Genomic DNA, 16,938 nt, shown 5'->3' on the forward strand with positions numbered 1-16,938 from the left:
TAGGGGTTACTGTGAGAGGAAAGACGAGAACACTTTAAGAGGAACCGTCATCTTTCCCTACAGATACAGAATATCCCAACTACATCACGCTCCGATTCAACAATAGAGACTTACTGTATAAAGACTGACAATAATCAACGAAAATACAGAAGTAGAGACTTAGAGGAAACACATTGTTTGTCCTGTTGTTGTTTATGGCTCTTGTCATGTTGTTGTTTATTGTTGATGAGTCTCTAGACAGGTGTTACTAAGGTAGCCTCCTCAGGGTGCAGGACAGACAAGCAGATGTTCCATGCCGCTGCTGTAAAATAAGCTGCATTATAATATTATAATATCGTACTATTACAATACCGTAGTACATATTATAATACTATAATACATGTAATATAACAATATTGTAGTACAGGATGCTTCTAGCACATACATTAGGACAGTCAGCCACCATCATCAGGAAATAAATGAACTTGACTAAAAAGGGAGTGCATAGAAGCACTTTGTTCATGCCAGAGTTTAGTTACACTCTGAGGATAATGTAATTGCATATTACAATTGTTTATTGAAAGGGCAGCAGGAATGCTCTTTCTGAAGATCGGGCTGATTTCATCAACCGACATTTAATTACTTTAAATACATCGCGGGAACTATTTAAACAAACAAAAAAAAGAAATGATCAGAATTGTCCCCATCAAGCAAAAACCCAGTAAGTACCCAGTATCATACACTCTTATAGAAAGACCAAACCCAGAAAGAGAGAGAGAGAGAGAGAGAGAGACCAGAGGGCTGGTAGGCAGGTCTCCACATGGCCATAATATCATATCACAGGCTTATTAATAGGATGATGAATAGGTTTCGTGCTGTTCCAGGCTGGAGAGATCGTACCAAATCTCTTGCAGGACAGAACTGTCTGCTCATACTCACTCAGAATACCAGCAGCCCCGCGGGACCACAATTACGGAGCGGGACAAGGGTCAAAAAGCACTATTTCCAGTTCAACTGGAACTGTAGCTAAGTGGGGGGGGGGGGTGCACAGTCTCTCTCGCATGCATGTTTTCATGTCCTCTCAGCTAGTCAGCAGGGCAAAGAGCTGACCGGAAAATCCTGAACTTACCTGGCAACCTCCAGCCATGATTACACTATTGGACTCAGCTGGAAATCTCTGACCTTATCTGGCGACACAGCTGTTCCATTATGTTTCTCATTACCTGCTGTGACAGCAAGCAGACTCTGTTTGGAGACTGACCTCTACCGCTGAAAGATACACAGGAAGTAGGAAGATGAGATCAATCCTGAGTTCTCTGTCTCTCTTGAACCCTCATTTCCCCCGACACACAAATCCAAACAAAAACAAACCTATACATTATGTACTGTACGTACGCTCGTATTGTACTGTACACATTTACTGCAGACGACGTGATGATAATGGCGTTTCTCTCAGTGTCTCAGATGAACAGAACAGTGCAATAAAGTCACGTGTGCATCAAATGGCAAGAGACACTTCTTCTGGGGGGGGGGGGGGGGGGGGCGGTCTTTGTGCTTTACTTCCTGTATCTACAGGCTTCTTGATTGGCTAGACGATCCATACTAATCCATACTAAACCCTCTTGATTGGTTGACCCGTCCAAAGCAAGCCTGTTGATTAGTTGTTAAGTCTGCTTCAGACCACCTGACTGGCTGGCCCGGTGTGCAGCGGGCCTGGTGATTGGCTGGCCAGCGTAGTGGTGGTCTAGCGCCCCCTGGCGTGTCAAAGCTCATTGCAGGCGCTTTCCTCCGCCGTCTTGAACATCAGGATGCTGCTGTAGATCTTAATGGCTGGACCCAGCTTTATACCCAGAATCCTCAGCAGGTCCACCTGGGTCAGCAGGAGCAACGCCTCGCCATCTATTAACTGTCAGGAAGAGGAGGGGAGGAGGAGAGGAAGAGGAGGAGACGAAGAGAGGGAGAAGGAGAGGAAAAGTAGGAGGAGAGCATGGAAGATAAGAGGAGATGAGAGGAGGAGGGAGGTGAAGAGGAGAGGTGGAGGAGGAGGAGGAGGAGGAGGGAGGTGGGGAGAGGAGGAGAGGAGTAGGAGGAAGAAGAGAAAAAAAGTGAGGTGAGTTTACAGACGCATCACACTACGGTCCAGTCTCAAACCAGCCCCTATCCCCTCGCCCTGTCCACTCCTCCTCCGTTTGCGCGTTCACGCCGACCTTTGCCATGTTAAGGGCCGTCCCAAACCAACTAGCGCGGAGTGCGCTTGGCGTGTGAGTGGACTGTCAAACACTTAAAGGGCAATGCTCGTTTTTGACAACCTGGACCTTATTTACGACATATTATAAGAAGTTTGACTCACCGAGATCACTTTTGTGTAGTTCGGAGGCCTGTAGAAGAAATTTAAAATCCAGCGCGAGCCAGTATATCCATGTAATGACGGTGATCGCGCAGACTGGCTACACTCGCGGCTCACATTCTCTGCGCTACGATTGTTGTTGGTGCCGAGAATATTGTCGTCGTCATTCGTCAGCAACAATCCGATCGTAGCGCAGAGAATGTGAGCCGGAGAATAGCCAGTCTGCGCGCTGGCCTGTGCGCATGCGTGCTGGAGCAAGTGGGGAAAGGCGTGTAAAGATCATATTACAGAGGCTAAAGACCCCGTATTTGAAAACCACAACAATGCCTCGCGTTGAGGAATCTCAACTGTCGATTCATCCAATCTGATTGATGAAAACCGTTTAGCGGCCGAAAATAGATTTTGAGAAACTGCATTCTCGGTGCCCCGATCACCGACATTACATGGATATACTGGCTCGCGCTGGATTTTAAATTTCTTCTACAGGCCTCCGAACTACACAAAAGTGATCTCGGTGAGTCAAACTTCTTATAATATGTCGTAAATAAGGTCCAGGTTGTCAAAAACGAGCATTGCCCTTTAAATAGCGAGCCTGCTTCAGTGAAGCTCCCGATATCCAAAACATAAAGTGCACCTGTCAAAGCGATGCCGGAGGAAACAGCATATAAATAAAGTTCCGTCTTCCTACACTGTCAATTATTTTAGACAGGCAACAAGACAACTTTTGTTTTCCTCACATTGATTTCACAGCCTTAAACAAAATCACAAAATGTGGTGTCAAAAGATAAAACCAAACATCACTTTAAACCAAACAACATCATGTTCACTTGACTTGTAGCACACTCTTAAAAGCCTGTCTTCATAACCAACATAAAAATAAATCAAAATAGTCCTAAGTCTACGTCAAATTTACATCATACATTCCATTATTTACAGGTACAATGGAACAGACAAAGCAGCTAATTATGCTGTCATATGCAAATACCTTTTCACACAAAAGTTAAGTTATGTATTTATTACATCATACATTCCATAATTTACAGGTACAATGGAACAGACAAAGCAGCTAATTATGCTGTCATATGCAAATACCTTTTCACACAAAAGTTAAGTTATGTATTTATTGATCTATTTGTCTCAACAGGGACAGTGCACAATATAGTATAGAGTTCATTTGCAAAACCATATCTCCGTTTGGCTTTTTGATCATGTCCTATTATATACTGTATGCATCTATTTAATTAAATTGATTTATATTTTATAATTTCCCCCATAAATCACCTAAACATGCCATGGTGATGGCTGCTTTCCTGTTCTGGTTGGTTCCGGTGGAGTGGGGAGTCCGTCCCACATTGGATGTCCATTTATATACCCTCCCCCTCAGTTGACATGGCAGGCATGCATACTTGGTGTAGGAGTGGGTGGGGGCTAGTTTGGGATTGGGCCTCAAAATGTACCTTCTAACAGTAACCAGCTGTTCCTTCCTGTTGGACCGATGTGCTAATGACCCAGCCTCATTTAGAGGGAAGGTCATCAGACGCCGCGTCATATTCTACCTTCAACGGTTTACAGGATCATATTCTAGGTTTTAATGATGTGTCAGAGAGGGTTAAATTATTCCATCAGACAGAGAGGAGCAGAGCTATCCTGGTTCATTATTAGGTGGGCTAGCTTGCAAAAGCTAGCCCAACTTGTGATATTCCCACTATTTCTTTTTCTTTCTTTCTTTCTTTCTTTCTTTCTTTCTTTCTTTCTTTCTTTCTTTCTTTCTTTCTTTCTTTCTTTCTTTCTTTCTTTCTTTCTTTCTTTTCTTTCTTTCTTTCTTTCTTTCTTTCTTTCTTTCTTTCTTTCTTTCTTTCTTTCTTTCTTTCTTTCTTTCTTTCTTTCTTTCTTTCTTTCTTTCTTTCTTTCTTTCTTCTTTATTATCCTCCCCAATTTGTTGGCCATTAACTACTTCATCATACTTTGTGCTAGAAACTTCATTCAAACTTAGAATGTTTGTGATGTTTAGCTGTTTTTCAGATCTATTGATATTTTTTTTGATATTTTTTTTGTTATTTAGTTACTTTTAATAGTAGTTTTTGTACAATTGAAATTGCTTGAAGAATGTCCCGTAACTTGATGTTTTTAGAGTGAGAGTTTCCCATTGAAGTGAATGATGGGATGTTCAGAGTGTCAGTTGGGATTTGAATTTGGGGACACGAGCAGGCTCTTAAAGGTACAGGCACACTTTTATGACTATTGTGGTAGCATTTATATTCCTACCTTCCTTCCTACCTTCGGTCCTACCTTCCTGATACTCAAATAATATTCAGAATGACAATCTTATTTGGGATGTAAACTCATATTGATACCTTTTGTACTTTTTGAGCTATTGAACTTATTAGAATTGTATGAGTCATAGCGACGCCACTATCCATGCCACGGACTCCACAACACAGCCCCTGAGTAGGCAAGTCACACAAGGTTTTCACCGTTGGGTGCAGGTGGGTGGCCCGGAGAGGGGTACACTGTCCCCGACCGGCTCCCACCTGAGGTGGCGGAGTCTCCCCACCATGCCACGGATCCCTCAACTCATCCCCTGAGTGGGCTAGAGACAGTCTTCACCTGTGGGTGCATGGAGATTACCCGGAGGTCACTGCACTGCTCCCGACCCACTGTGATCCGAGGGGGTGGAGTCTCGCCACTATGCCACTATCCACGCCACGTGCCCCACAACTCGGCCCCTGAGTGGGCTAGAGACACATGGTCTTTGACAGTGGGAGCAGGTAGATGGCCTAGATATGCATGGAGATTGCCCAGTCCGTAGTAGTACTAGCAGTAGCTGTTACATACAGCTGTGGCAGCTAGCCCACCTCACATTTTCTCCAGGAAATGTACTTTCTAGTTACAGATGACATTTCACTGGGTGCTGGACTGGACTAGGCTGGGCGGAGCAAGGCAGGGTGGTGGGCGGAGCAAAGTAGGGTGGTGGGCGGGGCAAGGCAGGGTGGTGGGCGGAGCAAGGCAGGGTGGTGGGCAGTGCAGGCCGTGAGTCAGGGAAAGGGAGATACCATCTCATGGATCCAGTATATGACACCAGCACCAGACCTGGGTCTAACTGGGCGGTTACACAGATACAGAGCCACAAATACACCTCTGACTAGGACCACTGACTAGGACCACTCGGTTGAGAGATGGAGACAAAGAGAGAGAGAGAGAGAGAGAGAGAGAGAGAGAGAGAGAGAGAGAGAGAGAGAGAGAGAGAGATGCTGGCACCACAGAGAAAGAAGTCAGCAGCAGATAATGGACTGCTTCTAAATAACAGAATTAATTCAAGTAAAAGGGACTGTCTTTCCCAGAACACTGTACCTGTGTGTGTGTGTGTGTGTGTGTGTGTATGTGTGTGCGTGTGTATGTGTGCGTGTGTATGTGTGAATATGTGTGCATGTGTATGTGTGTGTGTGTATATATGTATGTGTGTGTGTGTGTGCGTCCATGTATGTGTGTGTCGCTTATTGTTAGTCGCTTTGGATAAAAGCGTCTGCTAAATGACTGTAATGTAATGTAATGTAATGTGTGTGTGTGTGTGTCCGTGTATATATGTGTGTGTGTGTGGGTGTATGTGTGTGTATACTGTATGTGTGCATGGGCGCGAGGCTGCCACAAGGCCACAAACCGCTGCCGCGACGGCACTCCGACCGGCCCCAGAGACCCGGAAACCCCTCTGGGCAGTTCAGCACCATGGACAGCGTGGCCAGGTGGTGAATGGAGTCTACAGGCCATTCACCATCGCCATGGCAACCCTGCCACTCAGCTGCAGACAAGCTGCTCGTTTGCCCTCTCCCTGGAGCAACACCGGCTGGAGCCACTCAGCTGACGAGCTGGTTCTCCATAAAACCCCAGAGATGAGAACACTCGGCAGTCCAGGGACTCACACTGACGACCGGAGCAGAGCCAAGGATCCCCGCAGCCCGGCTGACCGATCCACGGGGGACAGGAGTCCGCCCGGCTGACCCGAAGCTTTTTGTTGCTTTTTTTTTCTGTTTTTGACCAAAATAAACACGCCCAGGCGCTAACCTGACAATCGACAGGACCTCCCTCTCTGCTACACTCGGGTCTCACTCACGGTGTCCCACAGCGTGTGTATGTGTATATGTGTGTATGTGTAAACTATATGTGTGTGTGTGTGTGTGTGTGTGCGTGTGTACCGTACCTCATCCTTGAAGGTGCGTATGTGTTCCTTGCAGCCTGGGAGGCCCTGGATGAACTCAGCCACCTGGAGATGACAAAGACGGGTGAGGAAGGTGAATCATCCAGCATGGTAACACACACACAGCAGGAAGGACAGAGACATCTATTCATGGCTACTGCACACACTCTAATGAGACAGCAGAGAGCACTTTGTACAGCCACACGCAGTGAGAAAGTCATTACATTACATTATTACATTACAGTCATTTAGCAGACACTTTTATCAAAAGCATTTACAATAACTGTATTTAACGTACAGTAGGTAGTCAGTGTACTTGTACTCGCCAGAACTCACAAGTGCGTCTCCTTTCTAAACGAGCGAATAAGAGCTTAATCAAGTGCTGAAGGCAAAGTGCAAGAATAGCCAAATATAAATACAATAGGGGCTTAAGAGGTAGGATCCGGGTAGCTCTTGAAGAATTTTCTGAGTATTAAGGTCAACTTTGTTCCAGTTCGAGCGATTCAGCCGCTGTGCGCAGTGGCCCGTCGTGACGGAGGGCTTTGCGGCGCTCGCGCTCGTTCCTGAAGGACGGCCATGGTCCTGCATGGTGATCTGATGGATTAGCGTCGCAGATCAATCAGATGGCGTTCCCACGCTTGAGCGCCTCCGTGAGTTGGCAGACTGAGCGAGGTTTAGCAGACGGGGGGGGCTTTAGTGGAATTTATTTACAGGTGAACTAACAGTGCTGTACTGTATGTACAGTAGGGCCGGACTACCACAGATTACCCCGGTCTGAGACTATGGGGGACTTTCTATGGAGAACCTCTGTTAACTCTTACTGGAAAAAATGATGAAGAATGCGCATCAACTTCCTGTATAGCAGAGAAGTGCTGAGCCCCACAAACACATACTGATCTCAAAAAGAGATGGTTAGCACAACCCCAAAATAAATGCAAAAAACAGATTACTGTACTTTCCCACTTGTTTTTAATATTTAGCTTGTATATATAGAGATTATGCGCTTGAAGAAGGCTGTATATGCGTGCCGAATATTATATAACAAGTGGGAAAGTAAATAATGCGTTTTTGGCATTTATTTGTGGGTTGTGCTACTGTACCCATATCTCACATCCCATATCTCTTTTTGAGATCTTACTTAGCCTCCAGTAACAATCTGTGTCTAGTAAACAGAAGACTGCCTTGCTAATGCCGGGCTCAGACTACAGGATTTTGGGCCGATTTATCCCCGATTCACCCCTCCCGACAATCGGAGGAGAAATCTGGTCTGGAACGTTGGTCGGGGCCGATGATCGGCCCAGATTATCTTGTAATGTGAGGGGTTTACAGATCTTATCTTATACCTCCCGATTGTCTCGCAGACCCATCGGGGCGGCCCCGATAATATCAAACAAGTTTGATATTTAAGATTATTACGTCCCGACTTTACAAGTGAGACGGCGAGACCAGTGGTTCTGGTCCTGTAGTGTGTGCTGAGCCGTTATTTTCAAATCTTGCTGTGTGTGCTTGTTTGAGATGCGCAAGAAGAATATGTTAAGATTCTCCTTATGTGCGTGATGTAACCCGATTTCGAAATTGTTTAGGATTTTAAATATCCTGTAGTGTGAGCCTGGCATAAAGGATAAGTCTAGACAGTGTTGCACGTTTGTCTCCCAGACCTGGGGTGAGTTCAACCCCGACAAAACGTCGCAAAACGTCTACTGACGTAAATGGTGGCGCGTGTGTTATGCAAGCGTTGTACCTAAGGCAGCTGAAAAGATAGGGCGGGGTCTATTTATCAGTCACCTCTGACACACCCACCAGATGAGAGAAATCCTAGCTCAAAGCACACCGTTTTACACCGTTTTAAAGCCCCATTATGTAGCGGTCCAGTTTTGTGCACTTTAGCGGCCCCTAAAGGCCACTAGAGCCATTACAACCGCAGTAACATTGTCATAAAGCGCTGAGAGACGCCTGTTATGCCTCTCACATGCATTTGTTGACAACTGACAAGCTGAGGAAAACGGAGTCTGCCGGCAAATTCGAAGAGGAGAGCTAAAGGTAAAGCAGAGCGTCCATGCGAGAGAAAACCGTGGCTCGCAGTCAAAAGTTAGATAGTGCAAATACAGGCCGCCGGACCCCTCTGTGGGAATGGAAGAGGTGCTGTTCTCGCTATAATAATCCAGCACACCAACTTTGAAACTGATATTTTAAGATGAAATCAACAACATAGTGGGGCTTTAAGGAAACACATCGTTCAATCTGGAAACCGTAGTAAAACGGTGCACAGCGTTTTCAGACTGAACTCACCCCTGGCCCACGGTCCAGGCTATCTTAGTAAATCTGTGTTCCTACCTGGTCCACGGTCCAGGCCGCCACCTTACTGGAGGTGATCCCAGCCACGGTGGGGAGGAGCTTGCTGTGCTGGTCCCAGCAGAACGGCATGCTGGGAGAAGGGGAGGGGCTGGACGAGGCGCTGGGGGCGGGGCTAGGCAGGAAGACGGACTGGTGCAGCGCCTGCTGCAGGGTCAACTCTGCTGGGGAGACACACGCACACACACAGACACACACACACACACACACACATTGAGCTAAATGGGTGAATGTGTTCAACACTGTCTGCTTCCCTGCTTTAGGCATAAACAGTGCTATGTGTATCCTCCGGCATTTTTCTGTGAACAGATTGCGAACAGGAGTGATTATGTGATTACTAGAGACATATCTACTGGAGCCTGATTTCTGACTCAATCTGAAGATTTGAGGCACTTCAGATGAACACAGTCTGAGGGGAGAGAGAGAGAGAGAGAGAGAGAGAGAGAGAGAGAGAGAGAGGGAGAGAGAGAGAGAGAGAGAGAGAGAGAGAGAGAGAGATAGATTAAATTCCAATCTGAGAGTTCTCATCTTAATTAAAATATTCTTGTACTTGTGGCACAGCACATTAATAACACCAGTAAGAACAAGGTGCTGGATGCGTTTGATTATTTTATTTGTATCCAGGCCCTGCTCTTTCTGGGGTACACACATGCACAGACAGGCACACACACACATTCATTAGGGTTTAAGATCAAACACATGCACATTCATTAGGGATTAAGATCTCTCTCTCTCCGTCTCTCTCTCTCTCTCTCCCTCCCTCTCTCCCTCCCTCTCTCAGGGGTAACTCGTCCTCAGCTGGCTGCTGCTCTTTACGGCTTCACACACTCAGGAACAGGGAGGGTGGAGAGAGGTCGGAGGAGGGAGGGGAGAGGGAGGAGGAGAGAGGGAGGGAGGGAGGGAGATAAGAAGCATACGATAGGGAGAAAAAAGGACTGAGTGGAATGGTGTTCAGTGTTGGATGCTGAGGAGGAGGCAAACAGCTCCTCTGCCCCCGCGCACACACACACACACGCACGCACACACAGCCCGGATGGATGCGCGATGAGAAAGTGACTCATCAATATTAGATTAAAGTGCAGCCGGGTTTTCTATGCTGCGGTGCGTCTGCAGAGGAGTGTGAGGAATAATGAGCAGGAAGCACGAGACACTCCCAATCCAGCTCCCCCTCTCCCCGCTGAGCGCTACAGGAACAGTTTTAGGGGGCGGTCACACCTGGGAAAGTCGCTAGAAACGAGACGCTAGTAAAACCATTGATTTCCTATGATGCGGGCGCGTCAGTTTTGACGCACGTTTGTAGACGCTGAATAAAAAAAAAAGTTGAACTATTTTCAACTTTTGAGCGTCGGACGGGAGAAGCGCCATTTCGGCATCGTCATATTTGGCCCAGGCGTTTCAAGCGTTCAAGCGTCTTTGAAGTGTCCGCGTTTCTAGCGTCTTTTCCAGGTGTGATCGCCCCCTTACTCCTCCTGAAGGAGCTGCTAGTGCGGGAGGAGTCTACAGCTGCCCGGAGAGAGAGGGGGGGAGGAGGAGGAGAGAGGGAGGAGGAGGAGGAGGAGAGAGGGACATGGAAAAGAGAGAGAGGAGAGTAAGAGAGAGGGAGAGAGAAAGAGGGGGGGGGGGGGGGGGAGAGGGAAAGAGAGAGAGGGAAGAGAGAGGGACAGACAGAGGAGAGCGAGAGAGAGGGAGAGAGAAAAAGAGGGGGGGGAGAGAGAGAGGGGGAGAGAAAAAGAGAGGGGGAGAGAGAGAGGGGGAGAGAGGGACAGAGCGAGGAGAGGGAGAGGGGGACAGAGACGAGAGAGAGATGGAGAGAGGGAGAGAGAGAGCTGGGTTTAATACCTTTGGTTTCCGTGATAGATGAGACCTCGCTCTCCACCTCCTCTTCCTCCTCCACCTTCCTCTGCTTGCACGGCCGCCCCACCCTGGGAGAGAGAGAGAGAGAGAGAGAGACAGAGAGAGAGAGACAGAGAAAGACAAAAAAAGAGATACCCGATGATCACCGTTCAGTCCGATTATACATCCGGAACTGTGATGATCATGTATTCATAGCCTCGTCTCTTTACTCCGGCTGAGTCTGGCTTCTTAACAACGGAACGGACTGCTGAGAAGAGGAGAGATTGACGGAGAGGAGAAGAGATATTAATGTGCCGTCAGTCTGGCAGGCCACAGGAAATGAAGAGGATGGCTCATTAGGAGGTCCTCAGCTCAAGTCTACTGTGTGTGATTAGTAGCCCGCACTCTTCTCCCTATTCACTACTCCCTATTCTCTCTCTCTCTCTCTCTCTCTCTCCTCTCATCACTTCTGCTCCCTGACAGAACAGTTAGAACTTTTTGTAGAGCGGTGAGCTGCTACCCAAATCTTTTCTCCACAGGGCCTCGATCTTGAGAACAGTCTATGTGGAGAACAGTCTAACTGGTTCCTTATGTGTCCTGGAGAACAGTCTAACTGGTTCCTTATGTGTCCTGGAGAACAGTCTATCTTTTGAACAGTCTAGATGGAGAACAGTCTATCTAGAGAACAGTCTAACTGGTTCCCTGTGAGTTCTGGAGAACAGTCTATTTTTAGAACAGTCTACGACGAGAACAGTCTATCTGGACAACAGTCTACCTGGTTCTCTATGTCCTGGAGAACAGTCTTTCTGGTTCCCTATCTGTCCTGTAGAACAGTCTATCTGGAGAACGGTCTATATGAAGAACAGTCTATCTGGAGAATAGTTTATCTGAAGAACAGTCTATCTGGAGAAGAGTGTTATCTTTAGAACAGTCTATCTGGACAATAGTTTATCTGAAGAGCAGTCTATCTGGAGAAGAGTGTTATCTTTAGAACAGTCTATCTGGAGAAGAGTGGTATCTTTAGAACAGTCTATCTGGAGAAGAGTCTCATCTTTAGAACAGTCCATCTGGAGAAGAGTGTTATCTTTAGAACAGTCTATCTGGACAATAGTTTATCTGAAGAACAGTCTGTCTGGAGTTGAGTCTATCTGAAGAGGAGTGTGTGTCCTCTATGAGTTAAGCCGGACAGCCCTTCCACTCAGACCTGAGGTGTGCCAGCCCAGACGCTGCCCTGAAGCTCACCTCCTCTTCGTCTCCGTGGCCACAGGCCTCTTGATTGGTGGGTTCATGCTGGTTGCCACGGCACCCACACTAGATTGGAATTAAATGATAAAACAAAGGTTTCAACATTAGAGAGAATGTAATCATTAGTTTACCCCTCGAATGGAGAGAATAAGAAAAACAAATCTAATGCGAAAATAAATCTCCATCGTAAAGAAATTCAGATCCAGATGCTGATTGGTTCGTACTCTGTGGTGGGGTGAGGGCTGATTGACTGCTGTGGCTCCGCCCGCCTGGTCCTGGCCAATCGGGAGCTGGGCATCTCTCCACTGAGGCGGTCGGGGAAGGAGGAGTCACGGCTCAGGTTGATGTCAGAGTAGGGACAGCCCACCGCACTGGATACACACACAACAGGAAGTAGAATCACATGCAACAGGAAATGGAATCACACACAACAGGAAATAGAAACACACACACACACCAGGGCCCCAATCTCAAACCAGCCCCTATCCCCTCGCCCTGTCCACCCCCCCTCCGTTTGCGCGTTCACGCCGACCTTCGCCATGTTAAGGGCCGTCCCAAACCAACTAGCGAGGAGTGCGCTTGGCGTGTGAGTGGACTGTCAAACACTTAAATAGCGAGCCTGCATCAGTGAAGCTCCCGATAGCCAAAACATAAAGTGCACCTGTCAAAGCGATGCCGGAGTAAATGGGATGTTAATGAAGTTCCGTCTTCCTGCACCATCAACTACGTATTTTAGACAGGCTACAGCACTTAAACTTTTGTTTTCCTCACACTGATTTCACAGCCTCAAACAAAATCAAAGAATGTGGTGTCAAAAAAAAATAAAATAAATCAACAGGCCTAGGTCTATGTCAAATTTACATCATATATTCCATTATTTACAGGTACAATGGAACAGAAAAAGCCGCTAATTAGGCTGTCACATCCAAATGCCTCTTCACAAAAAAAGGAATGCTGCCAATGAGGCATGGGAGTTATTTATTGATTGATTTATTTGTCTCAAAAGGGACAGTGTACAATACAACCTAGTATAGAGTTAATTTGCAAAAACATATCTCCGTTTGGATGTTTGATAATTTCATTCAAACTTTTTTCCCATATATCCCCTAAACATGCCATGGTGACGGTGCTTCCCTGTTCCGCTCGCTTCTGGTGGAGTGAGGAGTCTGTCCCACATTTGACTGTCCATTTATATACCCTCCCCCTCAATTGAGATGCCCTCCATAGCTGTGAGCCAAACTTAATTAGATTAATTGATTGATTGACTGTTATGTGGTGTGATGGCTCCCCCCTAGTGCCCAATTATCTGTACTGTGTCAAGGAATTGGTAAATGGCAGGAAGTGAGGCCTGGGGAGGGAGGAGTCCTGGCAGGCCTTGGTGGGGGTTCAGTTTTTTTTTTACCTCTCTTAAAAGCTATATCCCAATCTGAGTGCGCAAACCACCCTTGCGGCCCCTTGCACTTGCGGCCTGAGCACTTAACTGACGTCAGCTGGAAGGGCCACAGGGTGCAGGGCCGTGAATTAAATGGGACAGCACTTCCAGCGGCATGCCAACGATTCCCAAGCCAGTTTAGCTCAATGCCCCTCCCACTTCGTTTTCATTGGCTGCCGCGTCCCTCCGACGCAGAGGTTGCTCTGACGCGCTCCTCAGCTCTCCGCTTGGCTCTGCAAATTGACCGACTGATGTCTGTTTTAATTTTAAAATAATGTAAAAATTATGTTGGGTGGGATATGTTTGCAGCATGTGGATTTCAAGGTAAATGTTGTGTTATCGGCAAATGTCATAATTTATGTGTGATGCACTCGGATCATGACTCGGATGCACTCAAGCACTGAGTCACATGAGACGCGGTGGACTGTGGGTATTTTCTGCTCCTAAATCCGCAAAATTGCGGACTTTCGGTAAGTGCGGATAAAGTGCGCAAAATGGGGCGGTGGTGCACTTGTGGACCAAGCAATTCCGTTTTGGGACTACCCTGAGCCCTTGTGGACTTAGCGGGAACGCTCATGTAAGGCCACAAGGCCGAGTTCTCTGCACTTTCGCCTAAGTGCGCGATTTGGGATTCAGCTAAAGAGACACAAAATAGTGAGCCAGTATTTGCAATGATTTTGTTATTTTTGATATTTCTTATTTCTCTTCTCTAAGGATGCAATTGAACCGTGAATTTTATGTTTATATTTAAAGGAAAATAAATACACATTTTTGTTGCAATTCTACCTGTCCTGGATACAACTTTTGTTTGAAGAGTTGGTGTGTGTCAAAATCCCTGCCTTGCCTGGATGGTGGTTACTATTGGTTTGAAGCCACTATAACTAATAAAAAAAACTCCCGTAGACGTAGACTGGAGAAACGGAAAGCTCTGCAAAGGACACACGCTGGATACCGGGTTCATTCTCCATTTGATTAGGACAGCGAGGACAGCTCACCAGGAAGGATTGAAACTCCTGGAATTCTCCAACAGTGAGTAATCACTGCGGATAAATGAATGAGCTGACTGGTGGAGTGGGAGTGGGTAGGGGCTGGTTTGGGATTGGGCCCAGGAAATAGAATCACACACACACACACACCAGGAAGTAGAATATCACACAACAGGAAATGGAATCACACACACACTAGGAAGTAGAATCACACACACAACAAGAAACAGAATCAAACACACCCAACAGGAAATAGAATCACACACACAACAGGAAATAGAATCTCTCTCTCTCTCTCTCTCTCTCTCTCTCTCTCTCTCTCACACACACACACACACACACCAGGAAATAGAGGCACACATACTGTACATCAGGAAATAGAATCAATACAGGTAATATCTGTTACATAACAAACACCACAAAGTACAATCCCAATATGCTTCTTAAGTGTTAACAAAAATACCAACATCATCTTTTTTCTCTCTCTTCTCTCTCCCTCCCCCTCTATCACACATGGTAAAACTGTAGATTCTCTCTCTCTCTCCTCTCTCTCTCTCTCTCTCTCTCTCTCTCTCCCTCTCTCTCTCTCTCTCTCCCTCTCTCTCTCTATCTCTCTCTCTCCCTCTCTCTCTCAGCAGCATAGAGAGGGGTCTGAGGGCTGTAGGTCAGCTCATTCATTCCAGGCCAGTGGAGCTCAAATTATAAACATCCAATTAGCTCCAAAACAAACCTAAAACTAACACTTGCACACACACACACACACACACACACACACACACACACACACACACACACACACACACACACACACTGCCCTTCTCCACCCTCTCTTTAACTCTCCCTCTCTGTCTGACCCCTGGGTCTGTGCGTTTAGTTATTTCTCTAGATTTAACGTTAGATTCTGCGTTTCCCAAGCAACATGTCTCCTCTACAGCTGGCTGGGTCAGACAGCAGGATGACCAGAGGACAGCTCTCATAGAGACAGATATGACCGCTGTACATGAGGTCAGTGATTGGCCAGTACCTGTGATGCTGGTCAGCGATTGGCCAGACCCGGTGATGCTAGTCAGTGACTGGCCAGTCACAGTGATGCTGGTCAGCGACTGGCCAATACCTGTGATTCTGGTCAGTGAGTGACTGGGCCAGTAAATGTGATGCTGGTCAGTGGTTGACCAGGCCCTATCACGCTGGTCTGTGATTGGCCAGTACCTGTGGTGTCCAGAGTAGCGGGGTCCCTTGATGTGTCCAATGCCTTTGCAGCCCGGGGTGGGACAGCCCCCCTGCTCCGACCAATCAAACACGTCCTGGAGACCTGGGGTGGAGGGGGGCAGGAGAGGACTCATAACCTGGGAGACTGGTCTCTCTCTACTTACTCTCTCTGGTCTCTCTCTCTACTTTCTCTCTCTGGTCATTCTCTGGTTTCTCTAGCTTCTATCTCTCTGGTCTCTCTCTAGTTTTTCTCTCTCTGGTATCTCTCTCTGGTCATTCTCTGGTCTCTCCCTGGTCTCTCTGTCTCTCTCTCGTTTCTCTCTGGTCATTCTCTGGTCTCTCTGTCTCTCTCGTTTCTCTCTGGTCCTTCTCTGGTCTCTCCCTGGTCTCTCTGTCTCTCTCATTTCTCTCTGGTCATTCTCTGGTCTCTCTGGTTTCTCTAGCTTCTATCTCTCTGGTCTCTCTCTAGTTTTTCTCTCTCTGGTCATTCTCTGGTCATTCTCTGGTCTCTCCCTGGTCTCTCTGTCTCTCTCTCATTTCTCTCTGGTCATTCTCTGGTCTCTCTGGTTTCTATATCTCTGGTCTCTCTCTAGTTTCTCTCTGGTCATTCTCTGGTCTCTCTAGCTTCTATCTCTCTGGTATCTCTCCAGTTTTTCTCTCTCTGGTATCTCCCTCTGGTCCTTCTCTGGTCTCTCTCTAGTCTCAATGGTCTCTCTCTCTCTCTCTCCCTCTGGTCTCTCTCAATAACATTTTTTAATTTCAATGCTTCAATTGGCCTGCCATGAAAATATTTATAAACATAATACTCGGCCAACATATGAGCCAAAACAAACAAACATACTGTAGTTTAGATCCTGATAACAAGGAGTCAAATATAGTCAAAGTCAAACATCTCTCTGGTCTCTTCCTCTGGTCTATCTCTCTCTAGTTTCTCTCTCTGGTCTCTCTCTGGTCTCTCTCTCTCTCTCTCTGGTCTCTCTCTCTCTGGTCTTGCTCTCCTGACCCGAGGGACAGGCCCTTTCAACCATGATGACATTAAGCTGCACTCCGGCGTCAACTCATCTGTTTCCATGGAGACGCAGACAGCGGGGGGAGGGGTGCGGGATGCAGACCGAGACGTCTCTCTGACTTCCCTCTTTCATCCGTCTCTGTCAGGGATGTTTCCCTCTTTCCTCCTCTCTCCCTCTCTCTACTCCCATCTCTCTTTCACCACATCTCTCTTTCTGCCTGTTTCTGTCATTCTCATCCTTTCTCTCGCTCTCTCTCTCTCCATCTGTCCCTCCCCTCTCTCTCATCCTCAGACAGACAGACAGACAGACAGACAGACAGGTAGACGGACAGACGGACAGACGGACAGACGGAC

The 16,938-nt window shown here is 47.0% G+C and overlaps 1 protein-coding gene across 4 annotated transcripts in view; it reads right to left on the reverse strand.

Moving 5' to 3' along the window:
* Positions 1 to 16,938, reverse strand: part of l3mbtl3 (L3MBTL histone methyl-lysine binding protein 3) — a 29,244-nt gene continuing 12,306 nt past the window's right edge. For 2 of the 4 annotated variants that reach the window (XM_084454126.1, XM_084454125.1), the window contains exons 16-22: positions 15,576 to 15,678; positions 12,173 to 12,319; positions 11,946 to 12,014; positions 10,710 to 10,792; positions 8,853 to 9,031; positions 6,522 to 6,584; positions 1 to 1,885 (exon numbers count right to left, since the gene is read on the reverse strand). In XM_084454126.1, coding sequence (XP_084310252.1) covers positions 1,742 to 1,885; positions 6,522 to 6,584; positions 8,853 to 9,031; positions 10,710 to 10,792; positions 11,946 to 12,014; positions 12,173 to 12,319; positions 15,576 to 15,678 — 788 coding nt within the window. In that variant the 3' untranslated portion in view covers positions 1 to 1,741. Of the gene's footprint in view, positions 1,886 to 6,521; positions 6,585 to 8,852; positions 9,035 to 10,709; positions 10,793 to 11,945; positions 12,015 to 12,172; positions 12,320 to 15,575; positions 15,679 to 16,938 lie in introns of all 4 variants that reach the window. The other 2 variants (XM_084454124.1, XM_084454123.1) reach the window with 1 other exon arrangement.

Source organism: Borostomias antarcticus (assembly GCF_949987555.1).
Source record: "Borostomias antarcticus genome assembly, chromosome: 19".
Taxonomy (NCBI): Eukaryota; Metazoa; Chordata; class Actinopteri; order Stomiiformes; family Stomiidae; genus Borostomias; species Borostomias antarcticus.